The 15,717-nt window shown below is 34.7% G+C and overlaps 1 protein-coding gene across 1 annotated transcript in view; it reads right to left on the reverse strand.

Moving 5' to 3' along the window:
- The window catches only part of LOC145567345 (DExH-box ATP-dependent RNA helicase DExH14-like), a 38,883-nt gene that overhangs the window by 10,376 nt on the left and 12,790 nt on the right, over positions 1-15,717 (reverse strand). The window contains exons 10-31 of the mRNA XM_081626610.1: positions 15,430-15,501; positions 15,204-15,320; positions 14,936-15,097; positions 12,448-12,513; positions 12,204-12,356; positions 12,041-12,124; positions 10,941-11,015; positions 10,726-10,857; positions 10,577-10,642; positions 8,511-8,576; positions 8,135-8,153; positions 7,385-7,494; positions 6,285-6,434; positions 5,447-5,659; positions 4,928-5,080; positions 4,432-4,656; positions 4,250-4,351; positions 4,105-4,185; positions 3,879-3,959; positions 1,354-1,443; positions 1,129-1,254; positions 884-946 (exon numbers count right to left, since the gene is read on the reverse strand). Of these exons, the coding sequence (XP_081482736.1) occupies positions 884-946; positions 1,129-1,254; positions 1,354-1,443; positions 3,879-3,959; positions 4,105-4,185; positions 4,250-4,351; positions 4,432-4,656; positions 4,928-5,080; positions 5,447-5,659; positions 6,285-6,434; positions 7,385-7,494; positions 8,135-8,153; positions 8,511-8,576; positions 10,577-10,642; positions 10,726-10,857; positions 10,941-11,015; positions 12,041-12,124; positions 12,204-12,356; positions 12,448-12,513; positions 14,936-15,097; positions 15,204-15,320; positions 15,430-15,501 (2,406 nt within the window). The remainder of the gene's footprint in view (positions 1-883; positions 947-1,128; positions 1,255-1,353; positions 1,444-3,878; positions 3,960-4,104; positions 4,186-4,249; positions 4,352-4,431; positions 4,657-4,927; positions 5,081-5,446; positions 5,660-6,284; positions 6,435-7,384; positions 7,495-8,134; positions 8,154-8,510; positions 8,577-10,576; positions 10,643-10,725; positions 10,858-10,940; positions 11,016-12,040; positions 12,125-12,203; positions 12,357-12,447; positions 12,514-14,935; positions 15,098-15,203; positions 15,321-15,429; positions 15,502-15,717) is intronic.

Genomic DNA, 15,717 nt, shown 5'->3' on the forward strand with positions numbered 1-15,717 from the left:
TTTCTTGAGCACAAGAGTAAGAAACCAACTTAGAGGACTGGCTAAGACTGTAGCCTTTCACCACCATCCAGGGATCAGAGTTCAAATTTCGGTGACTGGTTGTTACAGTCTTACACTCTTTAGTACGGTAGAAAGTTTACAGAATATAGGCCTATAAGCCTTTGGGCATAGGTAAAGTTAATTTACAGCCCCATCATGCCTACCTGTGCGACCCTTCTATTATTTTAATAAGTGGAAAGTGGGATGAAAAGGATATTTTCAATGAAAAGGATGCAATATAATTGTTAATAATCCAACCTAACATTACTGTCCAGATGTTACCTTTAGATTACTTACCAGACCAAAGTTAGTTTTCCATAAGACCATGACGCTCATAGCCTTATACAGAATAAGTGTGCAAGGATGATATGGTAAACTATCTAGTATCTTAATTTGGGGGAGGGGTATCCCTATTTGTTCTCTTTAGGTTGAGGCAATCAGTTCACTCTTTAGGTTGCCATTTGATTTTTATTTATATATGAACCGGAAGCCCTTATAATCTCCCTAATCCCTAGTGGTATGGTAGTTTGGTTTCACCTTGAGCCCTTCATAGTTTTAGCACATATGAGGAGCTCTGAGGAATGATCACTTTCCAAAAACAAGGCATGGGGCAAAGGCACGCACATTGCAAATATTAACACTGTTATGACTTCATACATAATTTGCAAATATACACTATATAACATATTAGTATTCAATGAGTAATAGAATTAGTGGAAGAGAATGAGAATAAAAGGGATAGAGGAACCAAACAAATAAGACAGAATTAATAGGGGGTCTGATTCATCGTTGCAAATCTGACCCACCCAAGTGACAACATACATGCATTTGCGATCAATATTACCTCAAGAATTGGTCCACGATCAGCTCCAAGTAGGTGAATCTCATCCAAAATCATAAGCCCTACCTACAGATCAGGTTATCAAACAGCTTAAAAGGTAGCAAATACACAAAAAATCATAAGCCTTACCTACCTACACACACACGCACGCATTTCAATGTACCATTGAATTTCAACTAATAAAGGAAGGAGGCAACAGAGAGAGATATTAACTAAGAGAAACCATAGCAAAAGGTGAAAGGGAGAACCTTTTTAACATAGCTTCGAGTGTGCCAGTTACGGCTGATTCCATCCCACTTTTCAGGAGTAGAAATGATGATATCTGCTGACAAAAGGGCCATTAAATCTGGAGTAAAATCACCAGTCATTTCAACCTGATCACATGAAATGTCATTGAAATTATTTAACCATACAAAAAGAAATAACCAAACAAAATCCTTTCTCCAAATCAACTAGAAAAATATCCAGTGTACCATCTTTTTCCCCAGCTGAGTGACAAGTCGCCTTTTCCAGTCTTTCATTCTTTCTCGGACTAGGGCCTTCAAGGGTGCTATATAAATAACCTGCAAGAATAAAAGCAGTGCATGTTTATTGATGTTAGACTAACAACGAAAACCCGCCACAAAGTCAGATTAAACCTTTGTCCAGGTTAAATGAAAACAGTTTGCCTCAAGACAAGTCTTATAACATTTACTAGAATTTGATAACCACAACTGTCCAAAACACAATTAATACAACAAAAAAGCAAATGCAGCATTAAATAAATAGAATTATCGTTAAATAAACTTCAAGAGCTGTGTGCAAGAGGATACTCCCTCTGACACATGATATTCTGCACAATTGGACTTTAATGGTCTCTAAGACACACTTTTGACCATCTTTATCTTTACTTGTGTATCATTATATTATAAATTTTGCTAATTTAAAGATACGCATTGAGTTTTATTTAACTTAACTTTGGACAAATTTGGAGATCAAATGCAAGAATAAAGCAATAAAATGATGTTTGATTGATTAATTTCTACTGAATATCTCGAAAGTTTGAATTATCCTTCTTATTGCTGTTTTCCAGAATAAAACATCATTCATTGCTTTATGCTTGCATCTAATCTCGAAATTCTGTCCAAAGCTATATTAATTCATAACATCAAGGCAGATCTAACAAGATTCCACATGACTATGCATTTCCCAAAAACTGATGAGAAATTACGATTAAAGTTTGTAACATGAAAATTAAAATATGCACATTAATGCAGGAAGAAAGGGTTTATATACTAGGAGCAAGACAAAGCCCTTATGTACACATACCTGAAGAAGGCAAAAGAGACAGGATCAAAAGTATGACCAAAAGAAAATTATTATTCTATCTTTCTAGAGTTCTAAGATAAATTATATTGTACATGAAGTCTAAGCCCATGTATGTTGCATTGTTGCCAATAGATAATGAAAATTCACAACAAAACAACTCACATGTTGAACTGTTGAAGGCCAACCAGAGCCATATATTACACAACATTGTGGGTCTAATAATCTTATAGAGATCTAATTACACTTCTTATTATCATCAGAAATATAATTATTGATAGAATGAATTCAAAAGAAAAAGAAAAACATATTAATCAAGCAAGAAACCTTAAGCCAATTAAATATTGCAATCATACTTTAACAAGATATAAGTACCAAGACAATTTACTTTACTGTTTTATCTATGCCATAATGGTAATGGAGGATATAAACATGCATACTTCCCCGTGTGAAGCCGCTTTTTTTAATTTAATATGGGTAACATCCTCCTAATTAATATTAGGGTGTTATTTTTTAATGCAATCATTATTATTGTATATTTTCACAGTCCACAATAGCTAAAGGGTAGTTAGCAATGATTCCTTCTTTTTAGGCTACCATTCCCATTTTAACTTCTTCCATATGGTTACAATTGGAAAATCCTTACGTATCTTCAATACTCTTTCTACTCTATAAGAAATTCCTCGTTTAAGTCGCATACTGTGACAATCAATCTATTATATACGGTACTTTCTCATCATCTAACACATTCCTTTACTAATATCAATAATTACATTTTGTCATCAATCTAAGTAAATCTTTTCCTTAATTATTAATATTAATTTAGATCTCTAAAATAATTCTTATTTCCACTTCTTTCGGTTGATATACTGGGGAGTTTTGTTTTCAAGCTAGATAAGATGACATGGATTAGAACTTTAAAACATAGAAAGATGCTAATATTTAATTGTTACCGTAAACAAGATAAGTATCGTCCGTAAAACGTCTTTCCTTTTTTATAATCAACCAGTTATTTGGCCAGTTGGATGCACAGGTTACTTCTTATAAATTATTTTGCTTGAGGTGTGTCTTTAAGAAAATGAAACACCTCATTTGGTTACTTAAATTATTCAAGTTACGGAATGCCTAGAATCTAGATTCTTTAACCGATTAATGTTACACAGTCCATATTTAAGCTTGTGGGAAACTGAAAGAAATATTGTTGATTAAATGTAAATTTTTTTTTTTTTTTTTGACAAGATTAAATGTAATTAATTAACTTTATTGATTATAAAAAGGAGAGACATGAGTAAAAAGAAATAATGTTGTGAGTATAAAAAAAGGAGTGATATCTAGATACCTTAATGTTAATTATTTCTTCTATTTGTTATTAATCACATGAGTAAAAGGTTTTCGAGAGGGAATAGACACTCCTTTATATATTCACCTTCACATGTTTCATCTTTAAGAATCTAAAAAATAGATGAGAAAAATGGAGAAAAAATAGCAAAGAAGTGAAGTCACTTGGGTAAATGAGGAAGAAAGTGAAGAGAGATGCAATAAAATCAATGATTATACATGCAAGTCGGCAAAACAAATGCAAAATCTCTATTACTCCAACAAATATTTTATCCCAAAAGAAAGTAGCTCTGAGATTTTTAACATAATTAAATATATTAATAATAAAGTTAGGATCTCGAAGCAAACATAGCACCTCAACAAGAATCCACCACCGCTGAGCAGTTCCATGAAAACGATCCTTCCAAATGAAATCAGGAGTTACAAGTAAATCAACCTGGACAATAATTACAATAGCAATTAAGAAGGATTATGTCAGCCAGTAGATGGTGTATCCAGTAGCTAAATCCATGACAATATGGAGTTAATAGATTCAGTCTTATAGAGGAAATATAACTTATGAAAAGAAAAACTAGAATAACCTTTAAGACAGTTCTCGTGATAGGACTGACAGTGGCTGATAACAGGACCATTGGAAAAAATGACAAATATTGCTTCACTGTCTGCAAATGCAGTAAAGAAGTTATTCTCAACATCAAAAGGTTCACATACAATCACAAGGATTACCTTCCCTCCAGGTACATAACGAATCAGAGCTCCAATATCCTTTTCTTCCATATCATAAAGGCGATCCAGATCAGCCCCTCGATCTTCGAGCTTCCTCAAGATCTGAAATAAATAAAATACATTTATCAAAAACTACTTTAAACTGTTAAAGTGTAAAAGAGTAGGAAAGCTCCCAAAAAAACCTCTAAGGAGATATCCCTATCAAATTGTCTGAGTGGATGCTGATGGGGCCAGATTTGACGATCAACAGCCTTACAGTATTCTAACATGAACGCTGACATCTCAGACCATCCTCTCCGCAAGCATATCTCAAATAAAGCACGCATAATACGAGCCAAACTTGCACTTATATATGCAGCATCAGAAATCAATGAGAAAGCCTCTATGGATCCACGCGATATGTATAACTGCAAATAATAACATAAACAGAACAGTCCATAATCGTACTGATTATTGTATTCAAAAGATGTAAGCCACTACATCTCTAATAAATTGCAACTACTATAATATACCAAGACAGCCATCTGTTGATACTATAATTAAACTGATCAAAAATTATGCTAAAAGAAGAGTAATACTGAAGTTATGGCACATGAAATATGGCAAAGGAAGCGTAAAAAGAAATGCAACACAATATATTTTGGAGGGACTGTATAAATTCAGAGAGACCAAATGTACCTGAATGAGGATAGAAATTTTCCCATGTTTACTGGAGGGACCACCTTTAATTTCTAGGGGGCATTCACGTGCTAAATTTTCTAATTCCAATTGTTCTTCATCTCTTACAACAATATTTTCAAACTCAGAAGAATGTGCAACCATGTCAATAACCTACATCAGTATAAAGTATGAACCAACATAAAAAAAAATTAAAAATTAAAAAAAAAATAAACAAATTATTATCATAAACTGAAGATCCTGACGCCACAGGATATAGTGAGCAGCATATCCCAGGTCGATTATCCACAAAATAAATAAAGAACCAAATACCAATGTGTATTGCTTTTGTCCTAAGGAACCTGATTGCCTAATGTACAAGAAGATCTAATAATAGAGAGTCACCATAAAATAAACTGAACTAGCAACCTCAACAATATTAGAACTTTTTCAACTAAATCTGATGCAATGAAGGAGATAAGTGAAATATCAGCTCAACAGATTAAATTGGTTAAGGAAGCTATTATCTTGACTAATTACCTCACTATCACTCATATGTCGCTTCAACAATTCATTGTAAGTTTCCACACTGGAATAATGTATATAGAAATGACTTGCAATACGACCAAGCTCAGTACAGTAAAAATTGCCACTTTTCTCATCAAAACGCATCATCTTTGCTTTATCAAGGGCACGAGCAGCATCAGTTATAAAAGACCTTTGTTTTAAACCCAAAGAAGGATCCGCAACTATCTGTAACAAATAAGAGAAAATTTATGAGAAGTTCCTAGAGGGATATATAAACCTTATTTCTGGGCCCAGTGTCAAAACAAGCAGACGATAGGTGATGAAGATGTGTAAGTAGACACTAATACAAAACTAGCTTAGTTACAAATCCCCATCAAGGAAACCAATTGTTAGCTTCAGAAAATAACCCTCTGAAGGATAAATCTCAGCAAAGAATATACAACAAAACGAGAACAACAAATGCCCTTACAGTCATAATTGTAAAACATTACACCCACCACCAAAAAAAATGATTTCTTGGTTTCAAACTGTAATGAACTGGCTTACGGAAGGAAAATGATCGGGAATGACTATAAGTCTGTTGCCAAAACTTGCGGAAGAAGGCAATACATATGTGTGTAAGAGAGAGTAATCAGGAGTTTTAGTTTGTTAATTCAGACTCATGCAGAATATCAAGCCTCTCTAAGGCCTATTACACTATCTTAATTTACTAATCAAATTATACTTCTTCCCTTAATCTTCTTCATCTACAAGTTTCTAGTTCATTACACAAACCTGCAGAAATACAACTGCATTTCCAAAACTTAAGAAAAAATACGAGAATATATAAACTAAACAGATTAACGAATACCTCATCCCATCCAATCCCATATGCCAAAGGATTCATCTTCATCCTTATAAATAGATAAGTATACCCAAGCCAAGCACAAGCTTCTTTCACATTTGTGACAGTACCCAGCGCAACCTCAGCATTCAGATTATCTTTCAAGGAGTTGATGAACTGCCAAAAGAAAAATTAATATAAGCCCTGTCAGAAACTCAGCCTTTACAGTTTTTTTTCTTCGACGTGAAATTTCTTTTTCTTTTTGACAAATCTAATTAATTGATGCATAATGCAGTGTACAAAAAGAAGATGCAAGATGACAAAGAACTATCTATATCAAAACAACATGTATAAAAACAACATAACAGCATGCCTGGCCGCCAGCCAATCTAAAGATCTGGCCAAAGAATGCCATAGAAGCATCATTTGGTCCCAAACAACAGTCAACAAGTTACATCCTAACAAAAGCTAGCAAACTACCAGGTTAGATCACCCAAGGTATCCTGATCCACACCCGTGAAGCATGTTCTCCTTACCAAGTGTGGAACACACAGATTAAGATTGGGTCATGGACACACCCGCAAATCCCTTTTTCACATCAAAAAATTCTATCCCACAAGTACAAAAAAAACTCGCAAGAGCACATGCTTTATTGATTCTCAACCCATAATGCATGTAGCACAAACATATTTTAAACAATATAAATCAAACTAAATAAATAAAATAATATAAAACTCCCCTATTTGTAAAAGAGTTGTTGGTAGTTAAGTAAAGCTTATTGTAAGGGCTGAAATAATATAAAACTTCCAACGTTGAAATTAAAAAAGAACAGACAGAATACAAGAAATTATAATAGAGAAATTTTGGATATTTTAGCATGGGAAAGTTTCATAAAAATGAAATACTCTTAACTACAGATATCCAATCTCAAACCTATAACATCAAACCATGAATTTAAATGACTAAATCCAAAAATAAATCATCATGTCCGCCATAATACTCCTTATTTCACTCCACGACAAGGATAACATTGCGGATTCTCAAGATAGCACTTCACCAGGGATAATAGAGAAAGCTTAAAGCAGTCTTAATCACTTTACATAACAAAAAGATCATCAAAAGACTACCTGACTTTCAATAGGGAGTTGATTAGTAAGTAGCCGCAGGTAATGGGCTAACTTGTCATGAGATGTAATGATAATGCCTTCACCACTTTTGTCAAACTGAGGCCTTCCAGCTAGGGATGTCAGTGGGGCGGGTCAAGTAGGAGACCCGCCCCATCCCCGCCCCAGTGGGGCGGGGATGGGTCTCGGTTTGGCGGGTGGTGGGGCGGGGATGGGGATAAAAACCATACCCGCCATGGGTGATGGGGCGGGGGTGGATTTTAAGTTGTACCCGCCCCATCCCCGCCCCGCCCCGCCCCACTTCATACCCGCCCCATCCCCACCTCATACCCACATCTATATATCTTTTAAAGCAAAATTACATACTTTTATACTATTTTTAAAATAATTACGTGAAATACAATATTAATTATAATACTTTGTATGACACTTATATTATAACACAAAAATGTGTGTAGAATGTTTTATTTTATAATTCGTATTAATTATGTAAGATTGTTTATTTGAGATACGAAGATTAGGTGGATCTTGGGTGGGGATTATGCGGGTCTTTTGTGGGGATAAGGTGGGGATGGATATCCAAGTGGGGGATGGGGCGGGGATGGTTTTTTAGTTGTACCCGGTGGGGCGGGGATGGGGATGAAAATTGGACCCGCCGCGGGGATGGGGATGGGGATGGGGATGAAAATATTAGGTGGGGATGGGGATGGGAAGGCCAACATCCGCCCCGCCCCGCCCCATTGACATCCCTACTTCCAGCACGCCCAAAGATCTAAAAGTACATCATCAATAAGAGTATTAAGAAATAGAAACCATAAATAATACTTCCTCTGTTCTTTTTAAATTGAAATGTTTGGAAATTTACACGATTCACACATGCTCCTTTGATCGACTTTTGTGATTTATACATTAGGAATAAATATATTCATGTGAAATTGTTAGATTCATCTTATTTATACACTTTCAAGATATTTAATTAATATAATATTTACCTAATTAGAGATATTAAGAGTATAAAAAGTGCATTGGCAAGCATGAAACTTCCAACATTGAAATTAAAAAAGAACGGACAGAATACAAGAAATTCTGTTAACTAAGCCACAAGCAAAAGCTACAAGAATTTTCTCACCTGCATAACATCAAGCATGCCTAAGTCCCGCCAACCACCAGCCTTTGGATCATATATTTGTGTGCCCTAATCAGTTAAAGCATATACATGTAAGCTTGAGTTGTTGATCAATAGAAGGGTATGCAGAATTTCCCAAACGAAATACCTGCCTTTTGGTTCAGGGTTTTTCATAGTCAAGGAATAAAACACATAATTCGCATTCAGCATTAGCAAACAAACAAACAACCGTAACCAATTTTAATCATTTTGACCAAACTCTACAATCAGATAAATTGATTAGAATTTTTGAAATATTTTCATCCTGAATGGCAGTTAGTAAGAAGTTCTATACTCCCTCCGTTCCATAATATAGTTCCTATTTGTGTTTTTCACGGTGTTTAAGAAATAGGAAGAAAAAGTAGATGAAATACATTAATAAAAGTGAAAAGTACAACTATAGACAAAAGTTAGAGAGAGAGAGAGAAAAAAAAAAGTACATGACATGTGTAAAATTCAAGGGTAATTTACGAAGTACAATGAATAAAGTTAAAAAAAGTGAGGGTATAAAGTCTTCACATACTATCCAAAAATAGAAACAGGAACAACATTTTGGATCTCCAAAATAGGAAAACAGGAATTATATTATGGGACGGAGGGAGTACAAGAAAAACTATTTGTAATGAAGACTCTTCTCAAAAAAAAAACCCCAACAAGTGATAAATGGGCTTATCTGTGGACAGGACAGCGCATGATCAACAAAGATCTCTAGTTCCACTATCTCGCAAGCAAGATGGGACTTTCAGCCAAACTAATTTTCCCAGATGGAACAGAAAGCAATGGACAAGCATTTCTGATTCTTGCAAGGGAAAATGATTTCATATTCAGTGATCCATTGATATTATACTTGAAGGGTGAAGTAAACGTATAGGCATCTGATGTTTCAAATCAGGATTAATGAACGTTGAAGAATATGCAATGGATGAGAAAGAGGGATAAAAACCTCTCAACCCGGATTAAAGACTGTTGAGAGATATTTCATCAATGAGAGAAATTCTGCATCATGTACATGCTTATTAAGAAAGGAAGGGACAAAAATCACTTAACCCACTCCATTTGAGAGGATTCCATATACTAGATGCCAACCTATGATTTCTAATAGTATGGGGTAGATACAATGTTAACAAATGAGCGGCTGACAGGATTATTTCAGCAGGATCAACTTGTGTTACATTTTTGCTGCAAAACAAGAGCATTCCTATGACCCATGCCAATAATTTGATGCAATGTGGTAATATATGAAGAAATTGTTACAGGCATACCAATTACCAAACGTTGAAGGGCACAACAGAGATACGATCATAATTTTAAAATTTAGGCTATGTACAAATGACTGCAGAGCTCTGACTGCAACAATTGTGTAGTCAAAGGAATACATGTACATATGAGCAAAGGAATATATTTAACAACACTTTCTGAGACAAATTGTGCCAGAAATTCATTGCAAAGATTTATTTTGCAATTCAACATTTCAACCCTTAATTTCTATTATAAAATTAGTAAAAGGAGAAAGAAGACTAGAAGAGTGTAACAGAAACTTTAAAATATTGTTCTTTCAATGTCATCATGCAAGAGCACACTACATAATACACAGCACAATGCAAATGAGCATGATCGAAGATGATGTTGCAGTTGGTAGCATGATTATACAGAGCACTACAGGTTTTGTTATCCTAATTAACCAAGTCAATAAATGGCTAAATGAAGCCTCATCTTAGAAATGATAATGAAACAAATGTGAGCTAAAATACGCATTATTATATCAATATTCGGCATCCATTAACTACAACAAGCATAGGGCATTTCTTATACACCATTGGTCTTCCAGGTTATTAATTTTTTTTTCCTCCCTAAAACTATAAAGTTTCACATGCCGAAATATGAGAATAACATGATATACAACTGCAGCCCCACTTTTTGTGGGTGATACTCAACTTGATAAATAGTTACCACCTTCATTACCAATATCAAAAAATAATCCACTTTGATTTCTAAAATTTCTATAGGCAATAGAGAAGAAAAGAACAAACCTTGATCACAACAGTGTGAGCAGGTAAGTTAACTCCCCATGCCAAAGTTGCTGTGCAGACAAGCACCTGCAGCAAACATCATCCATGAAATAAACAGAGTTCAAAACAGGAAATGAACAATAAAGAAATAAAAGTTAAAAGCATTTTACCTTTAGCAATCCATCAGAAAAAAGTCTCTCAGTAAGACCCCTATCAGAACGAAGCATTCCAGCATGATGAATACCTAACCCAGAATCAAAGAGTCCAACTAATTCTCTGTTTCTAGACTTCATAACCTCCTTCTGAAATGTAAACAGTTCAAAATACATCAGTGACCTGCAATCATGTTAACAAAGAGTAAGTGAAGAACAGTTGAGGTCCTTGCCTTTATCAAGTGAAACTGTGGATGTGTCTCATTCTGAAAAAGCTCTAGATTATTGTCCTCTCGGGCAAGCTCAACCTATTGTAGACAAAAAAAATTAACAAGAAAACCATGAAATGTCAAACAGTAGGCCAGCAGGCATTCAACTTCACATTCGATATATGTTAGTACCTGATTAATACCATAACAATTACAACACTCATCATACGTCAAAAATTTCTTTTTTTATTATAATTTTTTATTGTTAACCCCAAATATTGAAACCAAGAACAAATACCAGGATATAGGCTTCTAAGCTTCTTCTATGCTACAAGTGGGAAGCCAAGGTTAGTTTTTCATACTGAATGTGCCATTGAAATCTAAAAGAGTTCAGGAAAAAATATAATAACTAGCTGACAAATTTAGCACGTTAAAAAAGCACTATCCTTCTAATAACCAATCCTATTACAAGGTTAATTTTCATTTCCAATATCCTGATTCGAAAATTCTCCCTAGTCTCAATTTCAGACTCAGGTTCCCTCTCAAGTCCAAGCTATAATATGGAGAATCTTTCATAGAAGTTACACTAACAATCTCCTAAAATCTGCTTATAGCTCTTACAATGTGATTCCTTTAACAACTATCTTCATAATTCATACTCAGTAAAATTGAGGCTGTGGTGATTGGCATCTTATTTCTTTTACGTCATTCAGATATTCTACATACTAATATTGCTTGATTGACCAAGATTGACCCTTTATTGTCATCAGTATTTTCCATTGGAGGTATTATACCATTCACCCAAGATCAGATCAAACTATGTAGGAAAGCCTGGAATCTCTAAGGAAAACTAATGAGGTGCAACTCACACTGAAAGTCAACACCATTCCCGGAAAGCCCCATGCAATAGCACCAAAGAGAGGCTAGATAAAACATCCTGACCCAAAGAACTTGACAACTTGAGAAACAGCAATGAAACAAGAACTATCATTAATGTCTATCTTTCGTTGATGAACAGATGAAGCCACGAAGAACAGCTAATTTGTTCATATTTCATAATATATAATGAATAAAACCCTAAATTTGTTCAATGGACAGCAGAAAAACTTATAAAGCAGATGTACCAGTCTTTCAGCAGTCTTCCCAGTATCTTTGCGTGAATGGACAAAGACCATTGATTGATGACCTTGCTTTAGGGATTCAACAACCTGTCATGAAGTTATGGGTGATAAACATAAACACTCACTTCAAAAGAAAAAATTAGCAAAACTATGTAGAAAATATTACCTTGTAGTAGCAAATCTTGTTCAACAGCTCAGTGCGAGCCATATAGTTTTTCTCACTGATACCAATGTACTGCTGTGCAAGAGGCACAGGACGGTAGGTAGAATCAAAGAAAAAGAGCCCCGACTCCGGATTCACCCTCAAAAATTGTGCCACCTAAATGGTTCTTTGGTCATAATTATTCTTATTTAAGAAAATTTATAATGTTCTGTCAATGATAAAATCAACAACAGCTAAAGGGACAAACCTCCAAATAATTAGGTAGAGTGGCTGAGAGACCCACAATGCGAATCATTGATTGAGTTGACTCAACCTATCAAAGAAATTAAAGCAGCTTCAATCAGTTAGAACAATTCTATAAATGATCTTCCACAACAATGACAATAACCCCCCCCCCCCCCCCCCCCCTCTCTCTTCTCCCTACAAAAACAGAAAAGGGAGATCAGCCAGAATAACAATTGGGATAAAAGAATGACCCAAACAAGTACAAAACTTTCCGATAAAATAAATAAATTAAAAGACCAAAACACAACTCCCATATACCAAAACTTTCCAAACAAGTCCATATCCCCAAATACCAAAGCTCTTCAATTTTGCAACTGTCTATAGTTGATTTTACTTTTAACTAAAAAGCTTCAAGAATAAACTCAGACCTTTAGCCATCTACAACGGAATTCTGCAACTCTCAAACAAAGTTCCCCGACAATCACATTTAAATTCTGTAACTCAAAAACACGCCTCCAATGCCTTTGTGGTTTAGTCCCTCACTTTCCCTTGTTATTATGGATAAGTTTGTTTATGCAATTGATTTATATTCTCTGGAATTATTTATCTGCTTTTAAGTATTTGGAACTGTAAATATGCTTGCTCTAATTGAATATAATGATATAACTATACTTAATTATTACAGTTGTCCCGATGACAGGATGTTTTAACAATATCCTCGTATTGGTGAGGCAACTACTTTTTCTGAGCTAATTCAAAATTGATCACTATGGTTGTGGACTTGTGGTTGTATTGTTGCCCCTTTAATTTTCTCCAATCATTCAATTGTTTTTGTTTAATCCTTATATCAATGTGATTCAAATTTTTCTGAAGTTCGTAATATGACAATATATTCTAGTATGTATATGTTGTGTAAACTGGATTTAATTTTATATCTGTTTTTTAAAGAGCACATTGAGATTGTTTAACACACAACATAACTATAGCTTTATAACATACTATTGACTTTGTTAAAGAACACATTGGGATTACTTGAATGCACAAGATAATTAGAATTTTATAATTCCTGGTATCCTATGTGTTTCAATATTTGCTAATTAACTAATACTTGTATCAAAACATGATATTCTTTGGTATCTTAATGTTTAACTGCTCAAGTTTGTATGATGCAAGATCTGTGAAAAAGAAGTGGCTTATCTACTTGGATACCAACTGCTCAAGCCATCGTCCAGTTCTATACTAATTTGGGTACCAAATACCTAATTTAAAAAGATCAGAAATAGCACCTTATTACCAAGAAAAACCTTAAAACCTTGCTCAAATCTGTGGTAATTGGTAAAGATGATGGCTCAAATAAAGAAGTTTTTAAGAAGTTGATTTGTTGCTACATTTCCTGTTTTGCTATCTCTTTGACACCATGAGAGAAAATCATACTTTGGTTATCTTATATCTTAAAACAGAATAAAATCTTCGAGTCCAAATCCAAGGGACAGATCCTTCTAAAACATGTCCCTAAGTCGTTGATTTTGAAATTTGAAGCATCTAAGAGTCGGATATATGTCCAAGTGGGTGCATGCACTTATTTTAGTTGTCTTTACTGTAAAATGAATTAAATTTGGATGGGTAACGCAGATCTTGGGTCAAGTAAGATGGGTGAAAAGTAGTTTAAAAAAATGCAAGTAACTTTTAAACTGCAACATTTACTATTATATATAAGCCAAGTTATGGGGCAACATCAGGTTTAATCAACCCAATCACCCAACAATTGCTCTTCCTACATCCACCGAAACACAATCTACTCACCCTCCCAGGTTTTTTTGGGGGCTATATTAAATAAGAAGATTCAACATATAGATTGAGGATCTGGTAAGAAATATGACAGATGGAACCATAAGCCTAATTGGCTCAGCCTTACCAGCAAAGTACCTCGCATGTCTAAAAAGGCTACAGTGGGCTCTCTTCTAGGACATGTAACATATGACAGTTTGTAAACTTCTTACAATGTTGTGAGCACATGGACCTGAGATATCCGACTAACCTGAAATATTTGACAAAATACTACGAATAGCATACAATCCCTAAGGTAAGAAGAGATCAAGTTCGACAAATACATGAAATGACCGATGTTACTGAACTGGGGTAGCTTTCAGTAAAAATAAGCAATTTTATTACGTTCAGCCAATGCCATCCTTACTCAAAGGTAGACACTCACCACAACAGGGTAGATCTCAAAGAATTTCATAAGGAGGTTTTAAAACAAGGTTAGCAGTCTTAGCACCCTAAACATTCACCTCAACAGCTGCTGCGTGCAAAACTCCTAAATCTGTGAACCTCTGATGATTCTAATTGTATGTCAAGAAGCTACCTAGAGGAACAAGAACTGCTATGATAAAGTAGATTGCTATATATGAGTTTTAAATTGCTCTTAATCGTCATTTTCTATCAAAATTTTCATGCTCAGGGTAAATATCTACAGAACGAAGATGATTCCAAAATTTCGAGGATCTTACCTGACGAAGAGTACGAGCAACTAATGCTTCTATAACAGGACCTCTATCATCATTCAATAGGTGTACTTCATCAATTATTAAAAGCTTAACAAGCATTGAAAGTGACATGTCGCTGCTCTTGCGCGTGATGACGTCCCATTTTTCTGGTGTGGTCACTATCATCTAATTGACATAAAGCAAAGAGATAAGCCATGTTAATACACTAGTACAACAGCAAAATAGGTTGAGGCATGCAGATATAATAAAATAAAATAAAAAGATAACCAACCTGAGTTGCTTCAAGTTCATTCTTAGAAAGTTGCATGTCTCCTGTAAGCTCCTTTACTGTCATATTTAATGGAGCTAACCGATGGCTAAATGTAGCTGTAACTTCAGCAGCTAATGCCTACAGAAATCAGAGAGGATCATCAATGAAATGAAAAAAATAGACGAAGGGGATACTTTAAAAAGCTGAAGGGAAGATGACAAGCCAGAAAAAAACCAGACAAGTCTACCTTCATTGGAGCAACATAAACAATCTTGAACTCATTTTTGTGCAGGTAACCGTCCTTGAAATGCTGTCCAATCTGCCATTATTCATAATTGATATAGTGATTACAATTGTATCATATAATTTCCACAGCATTTTTGGTTTTTCCAATATTAGAGTATATAAGATAGTGTAAACTTGATGAGAGCAATTTCAAGAAAACAATCAGTTATGGATGCATAATTTCCCTAATGTTCCACCTCAGAGCTATAAACTAAATCCAGTATATGGAAGACCTTAAACAATTTCAGAA

This window comes from Chenopodium album, chromosome 11 (genome assembly GCF_948465745.1).
Source record: "Chenopodium album chromosome 11, dcCheAlbu1.1, whole genome shotgun sequence".
Lineage (NCBI taxonomy): Eukaryota > Viridiplantae > Streptophyta > Magnoliopsida > Caryophyllales > Amaranthaceae > Chenopodium > Chenopodium album.